This window comes from Chiloscyllium plagiosum, chromosome 4 (assembly GCF_004010195.1).
Source record: "Chiloscyllium plagiosum isolate BGI_BamShark_2017 chromosome 4, ASM401019v2, whole genome shotgun sequence".
NCBI lineage: Eukaryota > Metazoa > Chordata > Chondrichthyes > Orectolobiformes > Hemiscylliidae > Chiloscyllium > Chiloscyllium plagiosum.
The window spans coordinates 111,225,482-111,249,595 of NC_057713.1; the positions used below are offsets into that span (position 1 = coordinate 111,225,482).

A 24,114-nucleotide genomic window follows, 5' to 3' on the forward strand; every position below is an offset into this window, starting at 1 on the left:
TATAGATCACATCTACCGCTCTGCCCTCATCAATCTTCTTTGTTACTTCAAAAAACTCAATCAAGTTTGTGAGACATGATTTCCCACGCACAAAGCCATGTTGACTATCCCGAATCAGACCTTGCCTTTCCAAATACATGTACATCCTGTCCCTCAGGATTCCCTCCAACAACTTGCCCACCACCAAGGTCAGGCTCACCGGTCTGTAGTTCCCTGGTGTGTCTTTACTGCCCTTCTTAAACAGTGGCACCACGTTAGCCAACCTCCAGTCTTCCGGTACCTCACCTCTGACTATCGATGATACAAATATCTCACCAAGAGGCTCAGCAATCACCTCTCTAGCTTCCCACAGAGTTCTCGGGTGCACCTGATCAGGTCCTGGGGATTTATCCACTTTTACCGTTTCAAGACATCCAGCACTGTAATCTGGACATTTTGCAAGACGTCACCATCTATTTCCTTACAGTCGATATCATCCATATCCTTTTCCACAGTAAATACTGATGCAAAATATTCATTTAGTATCTCCCCCATTTTCTGTGGCTCCACACAAAGGCCGCCTTACTGATCTTTGAGGGGCCCTATTCTCTCTCTAGTTATCTTTTTGTCCTTTAATATATTTGTAAAAACCCTTTGGGTTCTCCTTAATTCTATTGCCAAAGCTATCTCATGTCCTCCTGATTTCCCTCTTAAGAATACTCCTACTTTCTTTATATTCTTCTAAGGATTCACTCGATGTATCCTGTCTATACCTGGCATATGCTTCCTTCTTTTTCTTAACTAAACCCTCAATTTCTTTAGTCATCTAGCACTCCCTATATCTACTAGCCTTCCCTTTCACCCTGACAGGAATATACTTTCTCTGGATTCTCCTTATCTCATTTCTGAAGGCTTCCCATTTTCCAGCCGTCCCTTTACCTGCGAATATCTGCGCCCAATCAGCTTTCGAAAGTTCTTCCCTAATACCGTCAAAATTGGCCTTTCTCCAATTTAGAACTTCAACTTTTAGATCTGGTCTATCCTTTTCCATCACTATTTTAAGTCTAATAGAATTATGGTCGCTGGTTCCAAAGTGCTCCCCCACTGACACCTCAGTCACCTGCCCTGCCTTATTTCCCAAGAGAAGGTCAAGTTTTGCACCTTCTCTAGTAGGTACATCCACATACTGAATCAGAAAATTGCTTTGTACACACTTAACGAATTCCTGTCCATCTAAACCCTTAACACTACGGCAGTCCAAGTCGATGCTTGGAAAGTTAAAATCCCCTACCATAACTACCGTATTATTCTTACAGATAGCTGAGATCTCCTTACAAGTTTGTTTCTCAATTTCCCTCTGACTATTGGGAGGTCTATAATACAATCCCAATAAGGTGATCATCCCTTTCTTATTTCTCACTTCCAGCCAAATAACTTCCCTGGATGTATTTCAGGGAATATCTTCCCTCAGCACAGCTGTAATGCTATCCCTCATCAAAAATGCCACTCCCCCTCCTCTCTTGCCTCCCTTTCTATCCTTCCTGTAGCATTTGTATCCTGGAACATTAAGCTGCCAGTCCTGCCCATCGCTGAGCCATGTTTCTGTAATTGCGATGATATCCCAGTCCCATGTTCCTAACCATGCCCTAAGTTCATCTGCCTTCCCTGTTAGGCCCCTTGCACTGAAATAAATGCAGTTTAATTTATTAGTCCTACCTTGTCCCTGCCTGCCCTGACTGTTTGACTCACTTCTGTTCTCAGCTATACCCGTCTCAGATCGATCTCTCTCTCTCTCTCTCTTTCCTCACTATCTCCCTGGATCCCACCCTGCCCCACCCCCCACCTTACTAGTTTAAATCCTCCCAAGCAGATCTAGCAGTATTCCCTGCCAGTATGTTAGTCCCCTTCCAATTTAGGTGCAATCTGTCCTTCTTGTACAAGTCACTTCTACCCCAAAAGAGATTCCAATGATCCAAAAATGTGAATCCTTTGCCCATACACCAGCTCCTCAGCCATGCATTCATCTGCTCTATTCTCCTAATCCTGCCCTCACTAGCTTATAGCACTGGGAGTAATCCAGATATTGCTCCCCTTGAGGACCTCCTTTTTAAATTTCTTCCTAACTCTCTGTAATCTCCCTTCAGAATCTCAACCTTTTCCCTTTCTATATCATTGGTTCCAATATGGACAATGACCTCCTGCTGGCCCCTCTCCCCCGTGAGAACATTCTGCACCCTCTCTGAGACATCTTGATCCTGGCACCAGGGAAACAACACACCATTCTGCTTTTTCTCTGCTGGCCACAGAAAGGTCTGTCTGTACCTCTGACTACAGAATCCCCTAACACAATTGATCTCTTGGAAGCCGACATACCCGTCGTTGCATGAGAGCCAGTATCAATATCAGAAACTTGGCTGTTTGTGCTACGTTCCCCTGAGAACTCATCACCCCCTACATTTTCCAAAACAGCATATCTGTTTGAAATGGGTATATTCACAAAAGACTCCTGCCCTAGGTGCCAACCTCTCTCACTCTTCCTGGAGTTAACCCATCTATGTGTCTGTATCTGAGACTTCTCTTTAAACTCCCACATCTGACAAGAAGTACATATGACTGCAAAGGCCATTTGTTTGCTCCTTCACAATCCACAGACCCAAAAAATAACACTATCTTATTCCTCTACAAACACTGCCCCAGGTTAAATTAATAGCTATGGCTTATATTTTAAGTTTAATCAAGAGATTTATCTCCAAAAACATATAATCGAGAAAGAATCCACTATAATCACTACTGCAGCCTTTCTCTTGGACAGACTTAAAACAACAATTATCTGATTCTGCTTTTGCCCGAAACGTCGATTTTACTGCACCTCGGATGCTGCCTGAACTGCTGTGCTCTTCCAGCACCACTAATCCAGAATCTGGTTTCCAGCATCTGCAGTCATTGTTTTTACCTTATCTGATTCTGTGCGGTGAACTTTGCCCAACAGTTCCTCCAAGATTAGTTGTGAATTTCACTGTTTGTTAATTTTCCTAGATGCACTCTGATGTCCAGCGATACATGAATTCAGACAGCAAAGGCAATAACTATGCTGTCTGTCTGTCTGTCTGTCTGTGTCTCTCTCTCTCTCTCTCTCTCGCACTGTCCTCACTATGTGCTTCCTTTGTCTGCTCTTCTCCTTTTTAAACTGCTGTTGTTTTGACTTTTTTTCTTTCCAAAGTTCCAAAACCATGCAACAGCATGTAAAACAGTAATTGCTGCTCCTGGAATTTGAGAAAATCACCTCCAACACCTAAAATACCTCAAAAAAAGTGGCAGCTCTTACAGCCAGAAATTCTTCCCGTCCTCCATCTTGGATTACCCAGAAGCCATGATCCTATTCAATGATGGGGCAGCTTTGAGGGGCTGGTCAGTCCATTCCTGTTCCAATTTGTTTGTTTCTAGTGGCAGGGGTTGAAATCCTGCTAAAATGGAGGAATGCAACTTCCTGAAAATGTTTTAACAACCTGCTGAGAGCAGGCTTGTCACCTCCCTAACCAAACCTCCATGAGCAATATATATGACTGTCTAGGTGAGAATGCCAATGCCAAATCTTTACCGTCTTAATTTCTCACTTGACTCGCACCCACCTCTTTGGGTTTAATATTTCCCCCTAGTGAACCAACAAAACCAGGTTGTGTGAATATGAACACACCACGATAACAACAAAGACATTGTAGTCTTTTATAATCGCAGTCTTGGAAGGTGACAACATTTACACAGAAAGAAGCCATTCTCCTTCTCAGTGCTGCTGCTGGATTTTCAACTAGAACAGGTCGCCAAATCCCATTTCTTTTACAAATACTTATCCAATTCCTCTTCAAGTGATGTTATGGTCTAACCATGCTCTGTGGGGGAACATGTCCTTGTACAACTTTCTTTATTCTTCCAGACACAATCCTCACCTTGTTAGTAAGGTGATTTTTCAACCAATAGGATCAATCTTCAGCTATTTTATATCTTAACACCTTCCAGTGAAAATAAATTTTCTTTGCCAAAAGTGAACTTTTTTACCTAACATTACAAAAATGCCACATACATATATTTTCATGTATGCAATATTTTCATATTAATAGCTGCATTCACTGGCCAATGAAACTTTACAAGCTAATTTGAATCTCTTAAATTTGCAAGTGTTGAAGGTATTACTACAGTTAATCTGAATAATTGACAATACCTTGCTAGATTGAGTTGGCTTTTGATTTACCAATTTCAGGTAAATTCTAATTAAACTTTCTCTGTCAAAAGTTCTACAAAATAATTAGTTCTTGGTTTATGATTCTTTCAAACCATCCCTTTTAATGGCCAAATAAATTGTACACATTTGTTTTCAATGTTACTGAGTATTGAGATGGGGGTTTCCAAGTATCTTTTGCTTTAATGTCAACTTCACAATCTATCAATGTCATCATAAAGTAATAGAAGACCTAAGTATTATTGTGGGTCAGAGATACAAAGACATTCTAATCTTGTGCAAGTGCCCCCTTCAAGTGAGCTTATCTTCTCAAAATGCAGGAAATGAGTACCCCTCAGGATTTGTAATTACCATGCTTGTCATTGCACTAAATATTTCTGATGAAACCAAAGAATTAGGTCAATATTAACTCACTCACAGCAGTTCACTTTACATATTCCATTTTTCATCCTTTGAACTGATCCCAATCTCTGCTCCTCTCTTTAACTCTACATAGCCTTATTAAAAACTCACAGCAAACTTGTCCATTGATTACCCATAGTTGCTGATCTACAATGGCTTTCAGCCACCAGATGCCATAATATTAACATTCTCATCCATGTGTTCAACTTCTTTCACAGCCTCACCCTTTCCTTTTTGTATCCCCACCCTCTGGTAATTCTGCATTCAGTAATTCTGGCCTCTTGCCCATCCTTCTCAGTGTTTAGGGACTTCACTATAGTCTCTGTTTACCACAGTCTTTCAAGCATCCACCACTACTTCAATCCCAGCTGCTGTAACTGAACTTTAGATTGTCTAGATCCTGAGCTCTGAAATTCTCTTGTTAAATCTCTCTATTTCTCTCTCTCCCTATTTTAAGTCCCTCCTTTTAATCCTCAACTTTTTGACAAACCTTTTGGTTACCTGTCCTATTCTTGCTTTCTTTGGCTAAGTGCCAAGTTGTTTTCTACATATTCTCTTCGAAAGCAGCTTAAGATGTTTTAGAAGTAGTGTATTAATCCACATTGTCATTCTGTAAAACTCCAGTGCCTTCAGTTTTCTCCCAGTAATTAAAATGCTGACTCAGACTATGTCCCTGGAATTGAGATCTTGCACATAGAATGCAGTGTCTCCATATAGGACATATTCACAAGTATCTCAATCAGAACTAGTGCAACCTGCAAGTTGTTTGTCTCTGCATTGCTTTTTGTTCCTTTGAATATGATGTTGGTAGACATTAGTAGTCAGCTTCCATTGGTCACCATATACAACCTCATGACATTAATGTCCATGTATAATGGTTCAATTCCCATCCCGGGGCTAAAATACGAATAGTCAAAGCTGATACTTCAGTGCAGTACTAAGGGAGTGCTGCACTGTGAAAGGTGCTGTCTTTTAGATAAAATATTTAAACCGATGGCCCATCTGTTTGTTTGACTGAACGTTTTTTAAAAAAAAACCTGGCACTGTTTTGACAAAGAACAAGAAAGTTCTTCCCAATGCTCCGGCCTAAAATTATCCCTCAAATCAAGATCACAAAAATCATGAATATGTTGCCTTATTTCCAACATTCCAAAAGTGACTGCACTTTTGAGGTATTTAATTAGCTGTAAAGCTTCTTAAGACACCTAGTTGTTGTGAAAAGCATGATACAACACTTCCTATTCATACCTTGAAGATATGAAATGGTATTCTATTGATCCTCTGAAATGGTAACGTAAAGATTACATCATACTGACTACTTTTCTGTGCAATACAAATAAATATTGATCACTTTTCATGATTGTAATAATACCCTTCTGTGGAAACATCAATTGGATGCAAGCCACCTTTTCACGCTACCTTAGACCATGAGATTCAGGTATTTGCTGACTGTATCCCACCATGAGAATTCTTGTGAAGTTTAAATTTGAAGATCATCGACATAATTTCGAGTCAGCATGAACTCAACTATGTGCAGCCATAGACTTCATACTTCCTTCCCTATCAAGGTTTCCTTCAATCACACGAGGCATCAATCCTCCCATGGCTTTGACAGAGGTTTCCAAATATTTAAAATCCGTCAGAACCTTTAATTCTGCCTGATTCAATATTTGCCCCCCATAAGGAAGCACTGCCCTTTAAATGAACTTGACCTATGAGCCAGGCTTCACACATGCAAAGTTAATGCAACACAGGCAGCTTATGTTGGTTTGTCAGAAGAACTGAAGTACAAGAGTTTTGCTTCAATGTGTGTGAACTCCAGCCAGCAAATCCTAACACCAATTTGTTGGGATTGCATAATTGGGACTGTACTGAAAACTTTCTTCCTAATCTTTCTCCTAAACAACCAGTCCCTGAATTGAATATCATGCCTCTTTTATTTTTTATTTCCCCACACAATTAACCTGTAAAATAAATGTAACTTTTTCATCACCAACATCCACTCAGCCCTTGAGTTTTTAACACTGAAGGGACTACAAATATGTTTATGAAACCTATGCTCATAATATAACTATCTTGACCTTATGTTAGTCTAATGAATGTTTGCTGTGCCCCTTCCAAGGTCAATATTTTCTTGAGATAAAGAGATCAGATCTGATCAGTATTCCAGAGGGAGTCTTGTTAAGGCTGTGCAATATAACTTCCACCACTGTGTTCCAATCCCTTTAGGCAGATGCTAATATTCCACTAGCTCTTTGATTTTTTTTTCCCTGTAATGTCCCTAGTTCCACCCCAAAATCTGTCGGCTGTTCAATAGTACCTAACTTCCTACATTTAAAAAAGACTTTGATCCAGCTTTCTTTTGTCCCACACTTTTTGCCATCCACACCCACCACAATTGTGCAATGTTACTTTGCAACATTCTGCTCCATATCATTTACTGTTGTCAGTACATTAAATATCCAACTCTATTGTCTCTCATTAGAAGTACTGATAAAGACAATGAAAATCTGAGGCTTCAATGTTTGTCCCAGAAGGATCCCGCCAGTCACACCATGCCAATTGGAGTTACGTATATTTATTATCTGTACTGTCTGTCTCCTCCCTCCCAACCTATTTCTTTATGAGGGCAAAAGGTTGCCTCCAATTTCAGGCACTTTTAAATTTGCTAACAGTTGTGAGTGATACCCTTGAGTCTCATGCTGTCTTTTGGATGTGTGATAAGATATTTAGTCCACCTTCTAAATGATTCTGTTGCTGAATAAGAAAGTATTCTGACCCAGTAGCTGTCATATAATGGCATGCTTAACAGCAATGTTTGGGATATAGTGGAATCCCCCTACTTATCCATCAAAATGTTTCCATTCACATAGTTTCTTCACTGCATTTTCGATGATTAAGTAGGAAGAAAGTCCTGCAGAAATTTATTCCCAGTAGTCAACCAGATTGGTTTATGCAGTGGGATTTGTTTTATGATTAATTGGGAAGAGAGAAATAGGAAACAATGCTTGAAATATCTTGTGAATGAGAAAGAGAACACAATAAAAGTTAGCATTAGGTTAAAGGTAAATGGGATGAAGACAAACTATTGGCCTAATCAAAGGATTGAGCATGTTGATTGACAGACTTAAATAAATCAAAGAACTAGAGATCTGAAACAGAAATTGTTGGAAAAACTCAGCAGGTATGGCAGCATCTGTGGGAGGAAAGCAAAGTTAATATTCAAGTCCAGTGATTCTTCATCGGAATTGATTTATATATATTGTAAATATTTGTGGCCCCAGCATATGATTCCTGCAGCACCTCATATTACAAGTTGCATTGTGAAAATGCCACCCCTGTCCCAACTCTCTACCATTAGTTAGAAAATCTTTACCCAAGCTAATAAACCAGCTCCAACACCATGATTACTGGCCTTATGGTATGGTACTCTATCAAACACCTTTTAGAAATCCAAATATATTCCATCTACTGATTCACATTTATCTAACCTTCTCAAATATTTTAATAAATTTGTCAAGCATTTTTTGTTTATTTCCCTCCTTCCTTCAGCCTCATGATTATTATGTATTTTTTAAAAGCTTTTAGTATCGTAGATTTTTTTCAACTCCTTTTGCCATTTCTTGCTTCCGTATTATTATCTCCCCGACTTCATTTTTTTAGGAGTATTTGTTCACTTTGGTTTCTCTCTCCCTTTTTATGCAAAGATGCTCTTTCTGTCCATTTCTATATTACTTGTTAGTTTGCCCTCATAGTTAATTTTCACCCTTTATTTTTTTGCCCATCTTTTGTTGGCTTATAAAACTTCCCCAATCCTTTGGTTTACCACTAATAATTATCACATTGTATAATTTCTATCTTAACTTGATTCTACCCTGAGCTTCCTTGATTCACCATAGTTGGTTTATCTGCTTCCTGGAAACCTTCTTCCTGACTAAGATATATCTTTGCTGTGAGTTATAAACTGTTTTCTTAAATGCTTGCCATATTGTTCAACTATCCTTTCTGCTAAGCCCCTTTCCCAGGCAATTCCAGTCAATTTTAGCTCTCATCCTTTTCATATTACCCTTATTTAAGTTTAACATACTTGTTTCTGATAAAAGATTCACTCCCTCAAACTGAATGCTAAATTCCACTGGTCACTGTTCCCTAGAAGACCGTTTACTCAGCAATCACTTATTAAACCTGCCTCATTATGAAACCATATCCCAAGCAGCTTGATGCCTTGTTGGATCTATAACATATTGTTGCAGGAAACTGTCCTAAAGACATTCTATGAATTCTTACTCTTGGCTACCTTTGCCAACTTGACTTTCGCAATCCAAATAAAGACTTTTTTAAAAGCTACTGGGCAAGCCTTCCAAGCAGAGGTGAATTTGTACCTGACTTTTACACAGAAGATGCAGACACCCTAACTGCAGTCGCCAGTGTAAAATTCAGCCCTGTGACCAAACATAATTTGGAATCCTGAGAACAAAATCAGGCAAAAACATAATGTTTATAAAGATGATCTCTTCTGTCTAAAATGCTTATAAAAATTATTTTGCAGCCAATATAAGATTGAAAACGCTAAGCCCTTTCAGAGACAGTTCTACTTCAGTATGTTTTTACACAATCTATGAATGCTATTTTGTAACCCCATACTTGTCTTACTGGTTTGATATTTTTTGGAGCACTTATCCAAACCTCAGACTTGGACTAAATTCAGCTGAGCATTGGGTCTGATTTGTCAGACCTGTGCCCCACAGGCAAGTCATTCTGAGTCCAGTCAAAGCTGCTGCTTATACCAGGTAAATATTAGTGGAGTTTCCATGGAAACCTCTATAAGCAGGACAGGCTCAGGCTTTCTCAGACTTAACGGCTTAGTATATTCCTTGTTGTGGTTTCTTAAAACAGGAAGTGCCAGATTTCCCTGGACAAATGTTAATATTAGCTGGGTGGTTGCTGGGACCAGAGAAAGATTTCTAGCAATCGAGCTCAATGCATTTTCAGTATGGCGAATAGAATGCAATAAAAGGATTAAAATAATGAGGGAGCCTTTAATGAAGGAGCAGTGTAGGATGATTAGTGAACTCTCATCTAGTTTTACTCTTCCCACCTCATGAGTTTCAATTTTCCCTACTGCGAAGGATGCCGATTGGCCTTTGAGAAAAATGGCCAATTAGTCCAACTTGTAACACTCTTTCCCTATAGCCCTGCTAATTCTTCCTTCCCCACTATATATTGGATTCACTTTTAAATTTTTTTTGACAAATTTTCTCCTCCCATCATTCTAGATGGTGGTTTGCGGATCTTAATTTGCTTCGTAAAATTAATTTTCATCTCTTCATTGACTTTTTTTCCAAGCCTCTTAGCTCTATGCCGATTGATTACTGATGTTTTTGTGTATGGAAACTTTTTCTCAATGTTTACTCTATCAAACCCACTCACACCTTTGAAATCATCTTTTAAATATCTCCTTAACCTTTCACTGCTTGAAAAATTAATCTTAGCTTTTCTAGGTTCTCTGGGAAATGAAGTGCCATTTTATACAGTCATAGTATCCCTATGGCATGGAAGTAGGCCATTCAGCCCATCAAGTCCACATCGACCCTCTGAAGCACATCCCTCCCAGACCGTCTAACTCCCAGGGCTAACCCACCTGTCTGGCAAATCTAATATGAGTCAATCCACCTTACCTGCGTATCTTTGGACTGTGGGAGGAAACCCACACAGACACTGGGAGGATGTGCAAACTCTACACAGACAGTCACCTGAGGCTGGAATCAAACCCGAGTCCCTGGCATTGTGAGGCAGCAGTGCTAACCACTGAGCCACCGTGCCTCCCTCTTCTACCTTTGTATCATTCTTGTAAATCTCCTCTGCACCTTCTAAAAGGCTTTAACGTCCTTCTTAAAGTATGGTCCACCTGAGACTCGACCAGTACTTTCTAAAACTTCAGTATTAGTTCTTTTCTCTCGTATGCCACCTCAATTTATGGATTCTGAGGTTCCATATGCGTTTTTATTTAGCAATTAGTTCTACCATCATCAAAGATTTGTGTACAAAGACATCATAGAGTCATAAGTCGTACAGCATGGAAACAGACCCTTCGGTCCAACCAGTCCATGCTGACAATAATCTCAAACTAAACTAGTCCCACCTGCCTGTGCATGGCCCATATCCCTCTAAATCTTTCTTATTCATGTACTTATCCAAATGCCTTTTAAATGTTGTAATTGTACCCGCCTCCACCACTTCCTCTGGACGTTCATTCCACACACGAACCACCTTCCTCCTGTCACCTTAAAAATGTGCCCTCTAGTCTTGAAATCCCCCACCCTGGAGAAAAGAAACCTTCATGCCATGAATAAATAAAATATTTCTGATTATTTTAGTGGCAGTCAGCATGTTGGAAATTATAATGAAATTACAAAGGAACCAAATATCATTGAGCTAGGTATGCAACAGCACATTCAAGCATCACTTATCATAAACCAGATTCTCTTGTTTAGCATCTTATTAGAGCCATTAATCACAGAGCCAAATTTATCTCCCATGGCATATATATAAACATCTAACATTCAGTTAACACGTGTGTGACTCCTTTTTTAAGGATATCAGCCTTGTCTCTCTCTTATCTCTAAATTGGTTCAAATCCCCAGTTTCAGAAATTTGGCTGCCACTTCATTGCAGTGGGAGTATTGTTAGAGTTGCTGGTTTTCAGATGAGGTGCTATTTCATGATTCACCTTTTTCCTCTCAGGTCATTATACAGGCTTTAGGGGCACTACATGAAAAGGAATAAGGCAACTCTGTGAAAAGGAATAAGAGATATATATAATGAGAAATTATGGGAATTTCTCAGTAACTCTGGCAGCATCTTGTGGAGAGAGAAAAGCAGAGTTAATAGCATAAATTATCCGACTTCAGGTGACAGACAAGCTGGGATTTGGGAAAGCTGGCAAACTGGTGCGTGGAAGGTGTCGGAGTCATGCCCAATATTCTTTCACAGCCGTGCCATTTTGTCAGCAGCCAGAGGCTTTTTGGTCACTTGCCAGGAATATATTTGAGCCACTTTTTGCCCAAATTAGAGACTATTTACTGCCTTTGCTGGCAATTAGTTGTATCAGGGATGGGAGAAGGTCCAATACATGGGGAGACTACCCAGTGAAGGCTTCCAGCAGGCTTCAGGGAGCAGGTCCTCTTTTCAGGCTGTCCAAGACCCACTGAAATGTCCCCTAGTGGTGATGACTGTCCCCCATGGCAACAACACCACCTCTCTGATCGCCAGAGGCTTCCTACCTGGACTCAGCATCGCACAAACCTACTTAGCCCTACTTGCGAACATTCGGCTCCTGAGGACACACTCAACTTGCAGCTACAGCCTCAGCAATGGCCATCACTAGCGAGGATGCCAAGGTTGCTAGCTTTTGACAATCAAACTAGACAGGCGACTCTTGGGGAGGACCTCCATCCTTAATTGGGATGTCTGCCAGTTTTCAATTCCAGTATCCACTGTACTTTGCTTTAGTGTTTCTTCCCCCTTGTAACCTGGCCAATATTTATCCCTCACCCATGACCATAAAAAGACGAGCTAGTTGTATATTTAATTGCAAGAAGCTTGGTGTATTCAGTTTTTATTCACATGCACTTCCTACATTACTACAATGATCATACTTTAAAGAATTTTGTTGACTTTAAAACATGGTGGGCCATTCTGAGGTCATGAACGGTGCAATAGCAATGTGATCTTTTTATCTTCAATGTTGCCTTTGCATGAAAAATGTTTGAACAAGAATGAACAAAGACTTTGGCTAAATGGTAGCATTCCAGCCTCCGAATTATAAAATGCTGGATTTAAATGTCGCCAAACAAATAGTGGGTACTGGTATCTATGAGGAGTGGAAAAGTTCCTTCTTCTCCTAACTCAGTCACGGTGCAGGTTATGGAACTGCAGAATGTCCTTCAGCTGTATTGGATGACCATGGAAGGATGTTCACATCAGCATGTGAAACGTTCATGTCATTTTCCAAGGGAGCCGGGTGAAATTATGAAAACTCGTACAGGAATCATTCTTGTCAGCACCATTTTGTATTTCTAGTTCAAAGATTTTGAAATAGTTAATCTTGTCTTGTGTTTTCCAGGGGTCCATCCAAGAGCTTACAATTAAATCAGACCCTCGGGCGAGTGAAGAGCAGTGTTATGATGCTGAGTCTGAAGTGAGTAAACTTTCAATCTCCATGTAGCCCTCTCAAGACTAAGTTAATACTTTCTTTTCCTATTGGATTTTTATTTGTTGGTTTTGATTTGTTTGCCATAGGGATCATCTGACGATGTTAGTGGCGATGGTAGTGGTCAATATATTCCTCAGGAGCATGGAGGCATTAAATCCCAAATTCAGCACAACACTCCAAGCCCTGTGAGTAACAATGGAAGATTCTAGTTCCGTTTCAAGTGACTTCTCTCTTTCTATATATTTGATAACTTTGTCTTCTGTGGCTCAATGTATTTTTACAATTAAGCTCAAACTTGCATACATATATACATACATAAATGGATACATCACTAGGGTAGAATGGTGTGTGTAATGGTTTTGTTCCAGATTAATAAGGAAACCAGGATTCCTTATCTAAAATGCATCAGTGAATTATTTGGGTTTTTAAGACCATTCTAACAGCTCTGTAATTTTTACTAATGCCACTTTTTCCAAATGTTCAACTGACATGGCTGGGTTTGAATCACCTGTTAGATGGTTGGAACTCCAACAGACCTGCTGAGGATAAGCAATGGCATTTTTCTTCTGAGACACAAGCTTTCATTCTGCCAGTCTTAATCCAACCACATTTTGAATGTCAAGCGTAATTTTGATTACCTTTCTAAGTCTCTATAAGTTTGGGTACACGTTGGTTGCGATGTCGATGCTAGGCAAAAAAACAGGCACAGAGCAACACCCATCCCACCATGTATTGAGTCTAGCAACTGAACTCACGTACACATTTCCAGCACCAGCAGTTCTTTGTTTTTTTTCTTTCAAATGCAGAGTAATTTGATGAGTTGAATTATGCCAGAATGAAGGTAGAGTAGCATTCTAAATCCTATTGGATGTTGGCATACTGCACAAATGTGCTCATAGGTTAATATTACTTGACACCAAATTGGAAGTCTATGGTTTGCATCAATGTTAAACCTGTAGTGCTAATCTGGATACAACTCGACTACAGGATGAAGTTGTTTCCAAAGAAGTTTTGTTTTTAAATTCATTTGTTGCATGTGGGCTTCACTGACAGGGCCAGCATTTATTACCCATCCCTAATTGTCCTTGAGAAGATGATGGTGATCTGTCTTTTTGAATCACTACAAACATTTGGTGTAGGTGCCCCATAATACTGTTAGAGGTTTTCGATCTAGTGACACTATATTTCCAAGTTAGAACAACAATTGGCTTGGAGGAAAACCTGCAAGTTATAGACTTACCATGTATTTGCCATACTTGTCCTTCTATATGATAGAGGCCATTGGTTTGGAAGGTGCTGTCTGAAAAGCTTTAGTGAATTTTTGCAAAATAAATGGTGCACATTGCTGCTACTGAGCACCAGCAGTCCAGAAATGAGTGTTTAAGAATTCGATGCCAATCAAGCCAGCTTTGTCCTGGGTGAGTCTTTATGGAGTTACACTCAGCCAGGCTAGTGGGAAGCGTTCCGTCACATTCCTGACTTGTGTCTTGTAGGTGGGCAGGTTTTGAGGAGTTTCTCCTTGCAGTATTCCTAGCCTCTGACATGCTCCTGTAGACACTGTACTTATGTTGCTAATCCAATTCAGTTTCTGGTTAATGGTAATTCCCAAGATGTTGACAATGGAGGTTTCAGTGATAGTAATTCCAATGAAAGTCAAGAAATAATGTTTAGATTCTGTCTTATTCGAGATTCTCATTGCCTGAGACCTGTGATGTGAATATTGCTAGCCATTTGTTAGCTCAAGCCTGGATATTGTCCAGGTCTTGCTGCATTTGAACATGGACTGCTTCAGTATCTGAGGAGTTGTGAATTGTGCTGAACATTGTGCAATCACCAGTGACCATCCCCACTTCTGGCCTTATAATGGAGACAAGGTCATTGATGAAGCAGCTGAAGATGTTTGGGCCTAGGGCACTATTCTGAGGAACTCCTGCAGAAATGTCCTGGAGCTGAGATGACTGACCTCCAACAACCATAACCATTTCCTTTGTGTTGCATATGACACCAATCAGAGGAGACTGTTCTCCTGATTCTCATTAACTTATTTTGCTAGGGCTCCTTGACCTCACACTCGGTCGAATGCAGCCTTGATGTCAAGGGCTGTCACTCTCACCTGACCTCCGGAATTCAGCTCTTCTGTTTGTGTTTGAACCAAGGCTTTAATGAGGTTGGGAGATGAGTGGCCCTGGAGGGACCCAAACTGGACATCACTGAGCAGGTTATTGCAAAGTAGAAGTTGCTTGAAAGCACTGTTGATGGCCCATCTGTCACATTAATAATGATGAAGAATAGACTGATGGGGCAATGACTGGCTGGGTTGCATTAGTCCTGCTCTTTGTGTACCTGGACAATTTTTCACATTTTTGGATAGATGACAGTGATGTAACTGTACTGGAAGATCTTGTATGTGAGAGCAGCAAGTACTGAAGGTTTCTGCTCCAGAACTATTACCAGAATGTTATCAAGGCCCATATTGGGGAGAAACTGAAATGTAAAAGAATTAAACTCCTTCTCAGATATAATTAAAAACATAATATGCACAACAGGAATGGTTTCCTTCATGACTTAATTGCCTACACAGACCAGTTGCAGTCGGACAGAACACTCAGAATTAAGCATGCTGGAGATTACTAGGCTCTGGCTCTTAAAATAATTTGTTACGTTTTACAGAAGAAAAATAAATTCTGTGCATCAAACCACCTCACTAAGGTGTTGGCATTAAATGAATTGAGGGCATAGTTTGCATATTTGTCTGGTTTCCCATCCCTGAGAGCTCTGTGGTGATCTATTGTGTGGGAAGATTCCACTTTGACTATATTTTCCCTATGTTATTCCTCCCTCTCCTGTTACTGAGGTTGAATTTGAGGGTTCAAAATAACTCTTCAGTATTTCAACAAGGTAACCATTCTTCACCTCATCCTCAACTAACATCCTCGTGTTCATGTCAACACAGGAGGCGCCGCAAAGTGATCACATCCTGGAAATCTTGCTGATTACTCTCCTCACTTGTCCGGATTGAATGGTCTGGATTTTCAAATCGGAAGCCAATGGCCAGATCATTTCCAGCTCCTGACCCTGCGTGGTATCACACTAATGATACCGCATCATTTTTGAAAGGGAATGCCTGAATTAAGCCAGAGATTGGTTTGTTGTCCCCGTAAGTTACACTGGGAGCAACCTGGTGGAGGTACTTGGTGATGGAAGATGATTTTGAAAGGCAAAGGTAGCCATAACTGAGTTTGCTGTCCCTTGTTAGAACAGGAAGTGAGCAGCCTGTAAGGCTATACAAGTGCCCAAACACACTCTCCTCAAATTCAGCACTCGCCACTCTGCCCAAACAATGGCAACTGTTCTACCCCAGTTTCAGGCCACCAGTTTGAGTCACTTGTTAAGATTAGTCAAGCCTTGAGGTAATGAAGGAATGGATCAGAGTTTCAGCAACTAATTGAGGTAGAGTCAAGTGATATTACAGATGTGGAAGTAGGCAGTCTTAGTGATGACATCAGTGTGACACTTGAAGCTCACCTTAGAGTCAAATGTGACACCAAGGTAATAAGCAGAATGGTTTATTCTCAGACTGTTGCCAAGGAGAGAGATGGAGTCAGTAGGATGGAGAATAGAGTTTGGAGTTGAAACCAAAACAAAGGTTTCAGTTTTCCCAATGTTTAATTACTGCTCATTTGTTGAGGGAAAAAAGATGAGTTGAGTGAGGTGGTGGTCAGGTCGAGTTGTTGTCAGTGTATGTGTGAAAACTAACACTGTGCTTTCGGAAGATGTTGCTGAGGGGCAGCACGGAGATGATAAATAGGTGGGAGCCATGGTTAGATCCGTGTGGGACATTAGAGGTGACCTTCTGCTACCTAGACCAGAAACCATTGCAAATGACTCTGCCTTCAGTTAGATAGCTCAGATGACAGTGGATCACAGTGAAGAGACAAAGGGACAGATCCAGAAACGAATTCATTTCAACTCGGAAAACATCGCCCTCAAAGATGTTTCAAACATTCACCTATACAAGTAATAGGGAAAATATTTTACTTGTGTTAATCAATGGTAATTTCTTTACTTTAGAATTGCCAGAAATTTCCTTTTAAGAGTGATGCTCAATCATTTTATCCAACATATTGTGCTGTGAAACATATTGCAGATTGGAATCTTTGGAGTTGCAACTGAGGGATTTTGACACCTCATGGCTCATAATGATATGAGGTGCCAGATCAGTGTCATTGATGTAAGAGGTAACAGAGTGAAAGATGGGAAGTGGTCCCCTCCCCCCATTAATCCAATTGGCCTGCTCTCTGTGGCCCCATCAGATTCAGAGGGGAATAGGGTTGGGGTCAGTGAGTGTGTGGGGTAGGCGGTGGTGTGGGCAGTCAGTGGGTGGGATGCCCAATCTAGAAAGTTGGCCAGTGACGGAGGCACTCCCACAACTTTTGCTGCGGGAGACTCTATCAGGATGAAATGCCAGGCTCCCTTTACCATCCCCCGATTCCTCCTGCAACCTCACAACAGGGAAGTGATTCTTACATGGCCTATAATTGTGGCCACTTACCAGCCTCCGTTAGGTGAACCAGTTGCCTTTTAGGAACTATGTCCCCTCTTCTCCCAGAAAATTGTGGACTGGTCTGGCTGGGAAGGGTAGTTTGGCAATGGGAAAGCCATCTGAGGAATTTGTGGCTTCCCTCCTTCCCCCTGCCTCACAAACTCACCAGTGGCAGCCTGTAAAATTCTACCATTGTTCCTCTTGTACACACTGCCAGACTTGCGGAGTATTTCCAGGAGTTTCTATATTTCTTTCAAGTTTCCAACACCTGCTGTACTTTTGGCATTCATTTCTTTGAGAGTTGGGTGAACAAATGATTTGTGTCTGCTGCCTTTCAGTCTGAAAATGCAAAGAATACAGGCGGAAGCATTCCTCTCATGCCACACTGTGGGATCAGTTCCCTAATAAATGGAGGAAATCTGTAGTTCAGAGAGGTAATTCCAACAAGTGTCCCTTGGCAGGTTCTCATCACGAAGATTTCACTGTCCCAACCAGCTCGTTGACAGAAACTTAAGTAACTTGTCTTTATCGAGAATATTGCCTGCATTCGCAATGACAAAACAAAGCTGGCTGTGTATAAAGCATGGGGCGCAGCTATAGTGAGGCTCTTTGTGATTAGCTAATCACCCCATCATCGCACCATATGACTTGGCTGATCTGATGGTCACATGCTTGGAAGATTTCTAATTGGTAGCTAATTTAGAAAATGGTTAAAGCTGGTTGCCCTTCCCCACTTTTTTTCTCACTTCGTGCAAACAAACATTTGCAGTGTTAGTGGAAGTTTAAATGTGACCAATATATATTTAAACAAATATATATATAGAGTGAAAAGATTTTGATTACAAAGGAGGACTTTTATAGTATTTAATTAGGCATAAAAGCTGATGAGTATGTATTAATGTAGCAGAGAAAATATTTAGGTTATAGCTATGAGAGTAGGGAATTGAGATTAGTGATTTGCAGTGACAAAGTACCGGGAAATTCACAATTACCAAGGTCGGACTATATTTTGCATTCCGCTCAGCAGCATGAATTGTTCTGACTTTTAATTATTGTCGTTTTAAGCAAGTGATTGTATGTTACTATGATCAAAATACCTTGCAGTTACTTTTCCCACAAACTTTTGATTCTAAACACAGCAGCTTCTGTGTTTAAAACATGGAGTTTGGAAGCAAGGAAATGTCAGCAAATTTTCATTGTTCAGTACCATTGTTAAGTTCCCATTACTGGCTGATGTGGCAACTTTTTCTACAAATTCAATAAAGCAGTGCAGAATTAAGTGTACTCCAATAATATATTTTAGCCACAAAACCAGTTCCAGTGCGGATTAAAATGTTAAGTCTGTCACTTTCTTAGTGGCTTTTTTTTGGAGTGTTCAAAAACCTTTTTTCATTGAGTGACAAACAGAGCTACAAAGTAATCATGATTTATCTGAGTGTCACTTTTCTGCAGGGTGTCCAAGATTGTGAACTCAACCATAGGTTTTTACCATAGATTTCTATCAAGGATACGGAGAAAGACGGGTAAATAGGCTCAAGGTGTGGATGAGCTATGATCTGACTGCTTGGCAAAATGGGTTCAAAGGGCTGGACAGCCGACTTCTGGTCCTCGTATACAGAATTGAAAAGTGAGACAAATTCAGGGGACTCATGCACTGATGCCCTACTTGTTCTTAAATGCTTTGTAGTTACCCATTCCTTCCCAAGAAAAGGCTTGTTTGGTTTTAACAAAGTCCTAAATCTCTTAGATGTGCAGCAATGACACCCAGGTGCTGCTCAATCTCTGAAACCTGGAGTTCGGGCTACTGCAAATTTCCTGCACACATATTTACCAAGGATATGTCCCTGTGTTCCATGTAGGAACTCATGTGCAATACAGGGGTGGGAGCTGCCCAGCCTTTACTGTATTTATTCAATCATAAAACTTATTATTTAAATGGATTGACCATGCTAAATTGCCCAGTCGTGTCCAGGGATGTGCAGGCTTGGTGGATGAGCCATGGAAATTGCAGGGTTACAGGGATAGGGTAGGGAGTGGGTCTGCGTGGGATGCCTTTCAGAGGGTTTCTCAGACTCAATGGGCTGAATGGCCTCTTTCCACACTTTAGGCATTCTATGATTCTATAAACATTCCCCAGTTACTTTTCTTCTGCTGTGAATTAAAAGGGTAGAACTTCGTTAAAATGCATCACTCAGCCTTTATCAAAAAACAACTTTTAAAAAATTTTCTAACTCATTACCTTCAAAGTAAGGGAAATCAAGCTGCAATATTCATCAGCCAGTCAGTTCATAGTTTCCCCAGAATGTCTGTTTGATTTATAGCATCCATGTTCCTGACCTGCTTCACAGACATCCCGCTGGGATCCACAGTGATCCAAACCTGCCTCACAAACATCCCGCTGGGATCCACAGTGATCAAGACCTGTCTCACAGACATCCCGCTGGGATCCACAGTGATCCAGACCTGTCTCACAGACATCCCGCTGGGATCTACAGTGATCCTGCGTCACACTCTTCCCAATTGACTTAAAATCTGTTTCCAGTAATTCCATTTTTTAATTCTTTGAAACACTCCACAGTCTGTCTCTCTGTATTATCTATAAGATGTTGCTTTATTGGCTAATTCTGTAACATTAGCCCCTTCATGAATGACATAAAGCAAAACCAAAGACTTTTGATGACCAGTCAGTCAGGAATGACGTTCCCAATGTCTGGTGAATTTGTGATGGAGACCTCAGTACCTGATCAGCTAAGAACTTAGTCAGATCTCAGGCTGCATATAAATACTGTGTTGTCTTTATGAAATATACTCTAGACATTTATTATTAGGGAATAAATATTAAAATAAGGCTTAATACTCTGTGAAGCTTACTTTAAAATAAATTTGATACAGAGAGCTAAATGGTTTTCCACAGGTACTTGATTGTAAGTGGTCTCTGATTTTCATGATTGAAACAGTTTTACAAAATAAAGTAAACGTTGCTTAATTTCAACTTAGAGGCCAGGCATGTTAGAGAATGATTCAACTTTGTAATATTCCCCTGTTCCCTGATGTTTTTGGTTTAAACTGTTTGTCCTGGACATCAAATCCCCACACCATCTCCTCGGTCTCCTTCAGCCAGACCTTCCCCATTAACTGAATCCACGTTTTTTTTCTTTTCTTTTTTTCCCTGCGGTGGTGCTTATTTTTTCCCCAGCACCCATGTTGTGTGTGTGTGCAGGTGTGAGACACATTCATGCACCTTGTGTCTCTCACTCTTTATTCAATTTCCACCACCAGGAAGAAAGGAAACACCCAAGTGGCCAGTGACAAGCAGTACCTTTCACATCAAAGGGCAATGCTGTGTGATCAAACAGTGAAGGGGAGGGCGGGGACTAAATCAAAATAGAGTTGGAGGGAGAAATGCACTCCACTCCCACCTCTCCCTGAACAACTCCAGGGTGTTGGTCGACACCGCGTGCTCCTTCTCCAAGGACACCCGGGCTCTAACGTAACCGCGGAAGAGGGGCAGGCAGTCGGCCCTAACGACCCCCTCCACAGCCCGCTGCCTGGACCTGTTTATGGCCAGTTTGACCAGGCCCAGGAGCAGACCCACAAGGAGATCCTCCAGACCGGACACCCGGTACAGAGTGGGGAGGGCAGAAGATCAGGAGCGTGGGACTGAAGAGCAACCAAAAACAGAGGAGGTTTTTGAGGAAATCAAAAAGGGAGTGCAAGCACCCACACCCAATATATACATGGTCCACGGACTCCACAGCACCCCCACAGAACAAGCAGTTGGGCTGGGAGTCCGTGAACCACTGCAATCTGCAGTTGCAGGGGACCGCTGCGTGCAGCACCCTCCACCCCAGATCCCTGAGAGAAAGGGGGAGGACTCCCGCATAGAGAGACTTTCACTGGGGATCCCCACTGCCCGGTGGCAAATGGGAAATCCATGTTTTATTTTTTTTTCTTATATTTAACCCCCACACTACCACCTAAGTGCGGTAGTGCTCATCCTTGCCCCAGCACCCATGGTGTGTGTGTATACATGTGAGACACAGTGAAAGACACAAAGTGCACAAATCTTTATTCAAATTCCACCACCAGGTGCTGCGTGCAGCACCCTCCACCCCAGATCCCCGAGAGAAAGGGGGAGGACTCCCGCGTGGAGAGACCTTCACTGGGGATCCCCACTGCCCGGTGGCAAATGGGAAATCCATGTTTTTTTTTAACCCCCACACTACCACCTAAGTGCGGTAGTGCTTATTTTTTCCTCAGCACCCATGGTGTGTGTGTGCAGGTGTGAGACACAGTGAAAGTCACAAAGTGCATGAATCTTTATTCAATTTCCACCACCAGGAAGACAGGAAAACACCCGGGTGGCCAGTGACAAACACTGCCCTTCACATCAAAGGGCAGAAATCCATGTTTTATTTTTTTTTTCTCTCTTTCTTTTTTTAAAGGGCAATGCTGTGTGATCAAAACAGTGAGGGGGATTGGATTTTTTTTCTTTTTTTTTTCTTTTTCCCCCCACACTACCACCTAAGTGCAGTAGTGCTTATTTTATCTCCAGCACCCATGGTGTGTGTGTGCAGGTGTGAGACACAGTGAAAGACACAAAGTGCACGAATCTTTATTCAAATTCCACCACCAGGAAGAAAGGAAAACACCCGGGTGGCCAGTGATAAACACTGCCCTTCACATCAAAGGGCAGTGCTGTGTGATCAAAAACAGTGAAGGGGAGGGTAGGGACTAAATCAAAATAGAATTGGAGGGAGAAATGATGCACTCCACTCCCAGCGGCGCCCACCTCTCCCTGAACAACTCCAGGGTATTGGTCGACACCGTGTGCTCCTTTTCCAAGGACACCCGGGCTCTAACGTAACCGCGGAGAAATCCATGTTTTAATGTGTCTGCCACTCCCTTCCCATTGGTGGAGAAGACAATCAGCAGATAGTGCAACACTCTCTAGACAATCCTGGCCACTTCTCTCAGGCTCACTGCTCCTTTCCCTTTTAAAATATCATCTCCAAAGCCTCTTTTCAATTGTAGATAGTAAGGACTGCAGATGTTGGAAATCACAGTCAATAGAAAGTGAAGTTGGAAAGGCACAGCAGATCAGACAGTCCTGATGAAGGGTCCTGACCTGAAACATCAACTTTGCTGCTCCTCTGCTGCTGCCTGACCAGCTGTACCTTTCCAGCTCCACTTTTAATTGACTCTTTTCAATTGTACCTTTGGTAGTCTCACCTAATGCATCCCATTGCTTCCTCCACCCCACCCCCAAAAGCATCATTTATCTACCTATTGCCATTTGTCAGCCACCGAGAATAATATAGATTGTTGTCCATTGACTCTGATGTACTTTTGCTCTTTTGAGGTAATTGGTCAGCAGTTACACAGTGAGCCAGTCAAAGAGCCCCCCACTGAAACATTGATCACTGAGGAGATTGAGGGTTCTTCAGGACAGCGGGAAACTCAGTTCCAGTATGCGACTACATCGGGCACTTCTGGAGAGATGCCACCCTATGAAGAGAGAGCAGACATTGGACTAAAAGTAACAACTGGTATGTTATTTTTATTTATAGAGTCATGAAGTCATAGAGATTTACAGCATGGAAACAGACCCTTTGGTCCAACCCGTCCATGCCGACCAGATATCCCAACCCAATCTAGTCCCACCTGCCAGCACCCGGCCCATATCCTTTCAAACCCTTCCTATTCATATACCCATCCAAATGCCTTTTAAATATTGTAATTGTACCAGCGTCCACCACTTCCTCTGGCAGCTCATTCCATAAATGCACCACCCTCTACATGAAAATGTTGCCCCTTATGTCTCTTTTATATCTTTCCTCTCTCACCCTAAACCTACGCCCTCTAGTTCTGGACTGCCCAACCCCAGGGAAAAGTCTTTGTCTACTTATCCATATCCATGCCCCTCCTGATTTTATAAACCTCTATAAGGTCACCCCTCAGCATTCGACGCTTCAGGGAAAACAGCCCCAGTCTATTCAACCTCTCCCTATAGCTGAAATCCTCCAACCCTGGCAAGATCCTTGTAAATTTTTTCTGAACCCTTTCAAGTTTCACAACATCCTTCCAATAGGAAGGAGACCAAAATTGTACACAATATTCCAAAAGTGGCCTAACCAATGTCCTGGACAGCCACAACATGACTTCCCAACTTCTATACTCAATGCTCTGATCAATAAAGGAAAGCATACCAAATGCCTTCCTCACTATCCCATCTACCTGTGACTCCACTTTCCAGGAGCTATGAACCTGTACTCAAGGTCTCTTTGCTGACCAACACTCCCGAGGACCTTACCATTAAGTGTATGGCCTTGATGCCAAAAGAGATGTTTCTATTTTTTTAATAATCTTTGCAATAGTCTCAACACTCCTCCTATTGCTTTAATGTCACACTTCCTATTCTGTAAACCAGCACCAATAGTGCTCCTGACTGCCCCACTGTTGGATTGTGATCAAAGCTCTGAAGGCACCATGTTTGAGAATTTCCACATGATTGAGCTGTTATTTATTGGCATAATTCTGTCGAACATGGCTTAAGCAGTGTAAATGAATCTTCAATTTTAATGCAAACTACTTTCAGCACTCAAGTTTGTTTTCAAACAAGCAACATGGAACTCATTTTTCTTTGATAAGCGTGAGTTATATCAAATTTTTTTGAAGGGTTATTCACCACAAGCCTAGTGCTTCTCTCACCCTATCTTACCAAACTCATTTCATTGATTA

At 41.4% G+C, this 24,114-nt stretch overlaps 1 protein-coding gene across 3 annotated transcripts in view; it reads left to right on the top strand.

Annotated features, from left to right (window-relative positions):
* Positions 1-24,114, top strand: part of LOC122549324 (collagen alpha-1(XV) chain-like) — a 255,798-nt gene that overhangs the window by 82,358 nt on the left and 149,326 nt on the right. For all 3 annotated transcript variants that reach the window (XM_043688956.1, XM_043688954.1, XM_043688955.1), the window contains 3 exons: positions 12,741-12,815; positions 12,917-13,015; positions 22,736-22,922. In XM_043688956.1, coding sequence (XP_043544891.1) covers positions 12,741-12,815; positions 12,917-13,015; positions 22,736-22,922 — 361 coding nt within the window. The remainder of the gene's footprint in view (positions 1-12,740; positions 12,816-12,916; positions 13,016-22,735; positions 22,923-24,114) is intronic.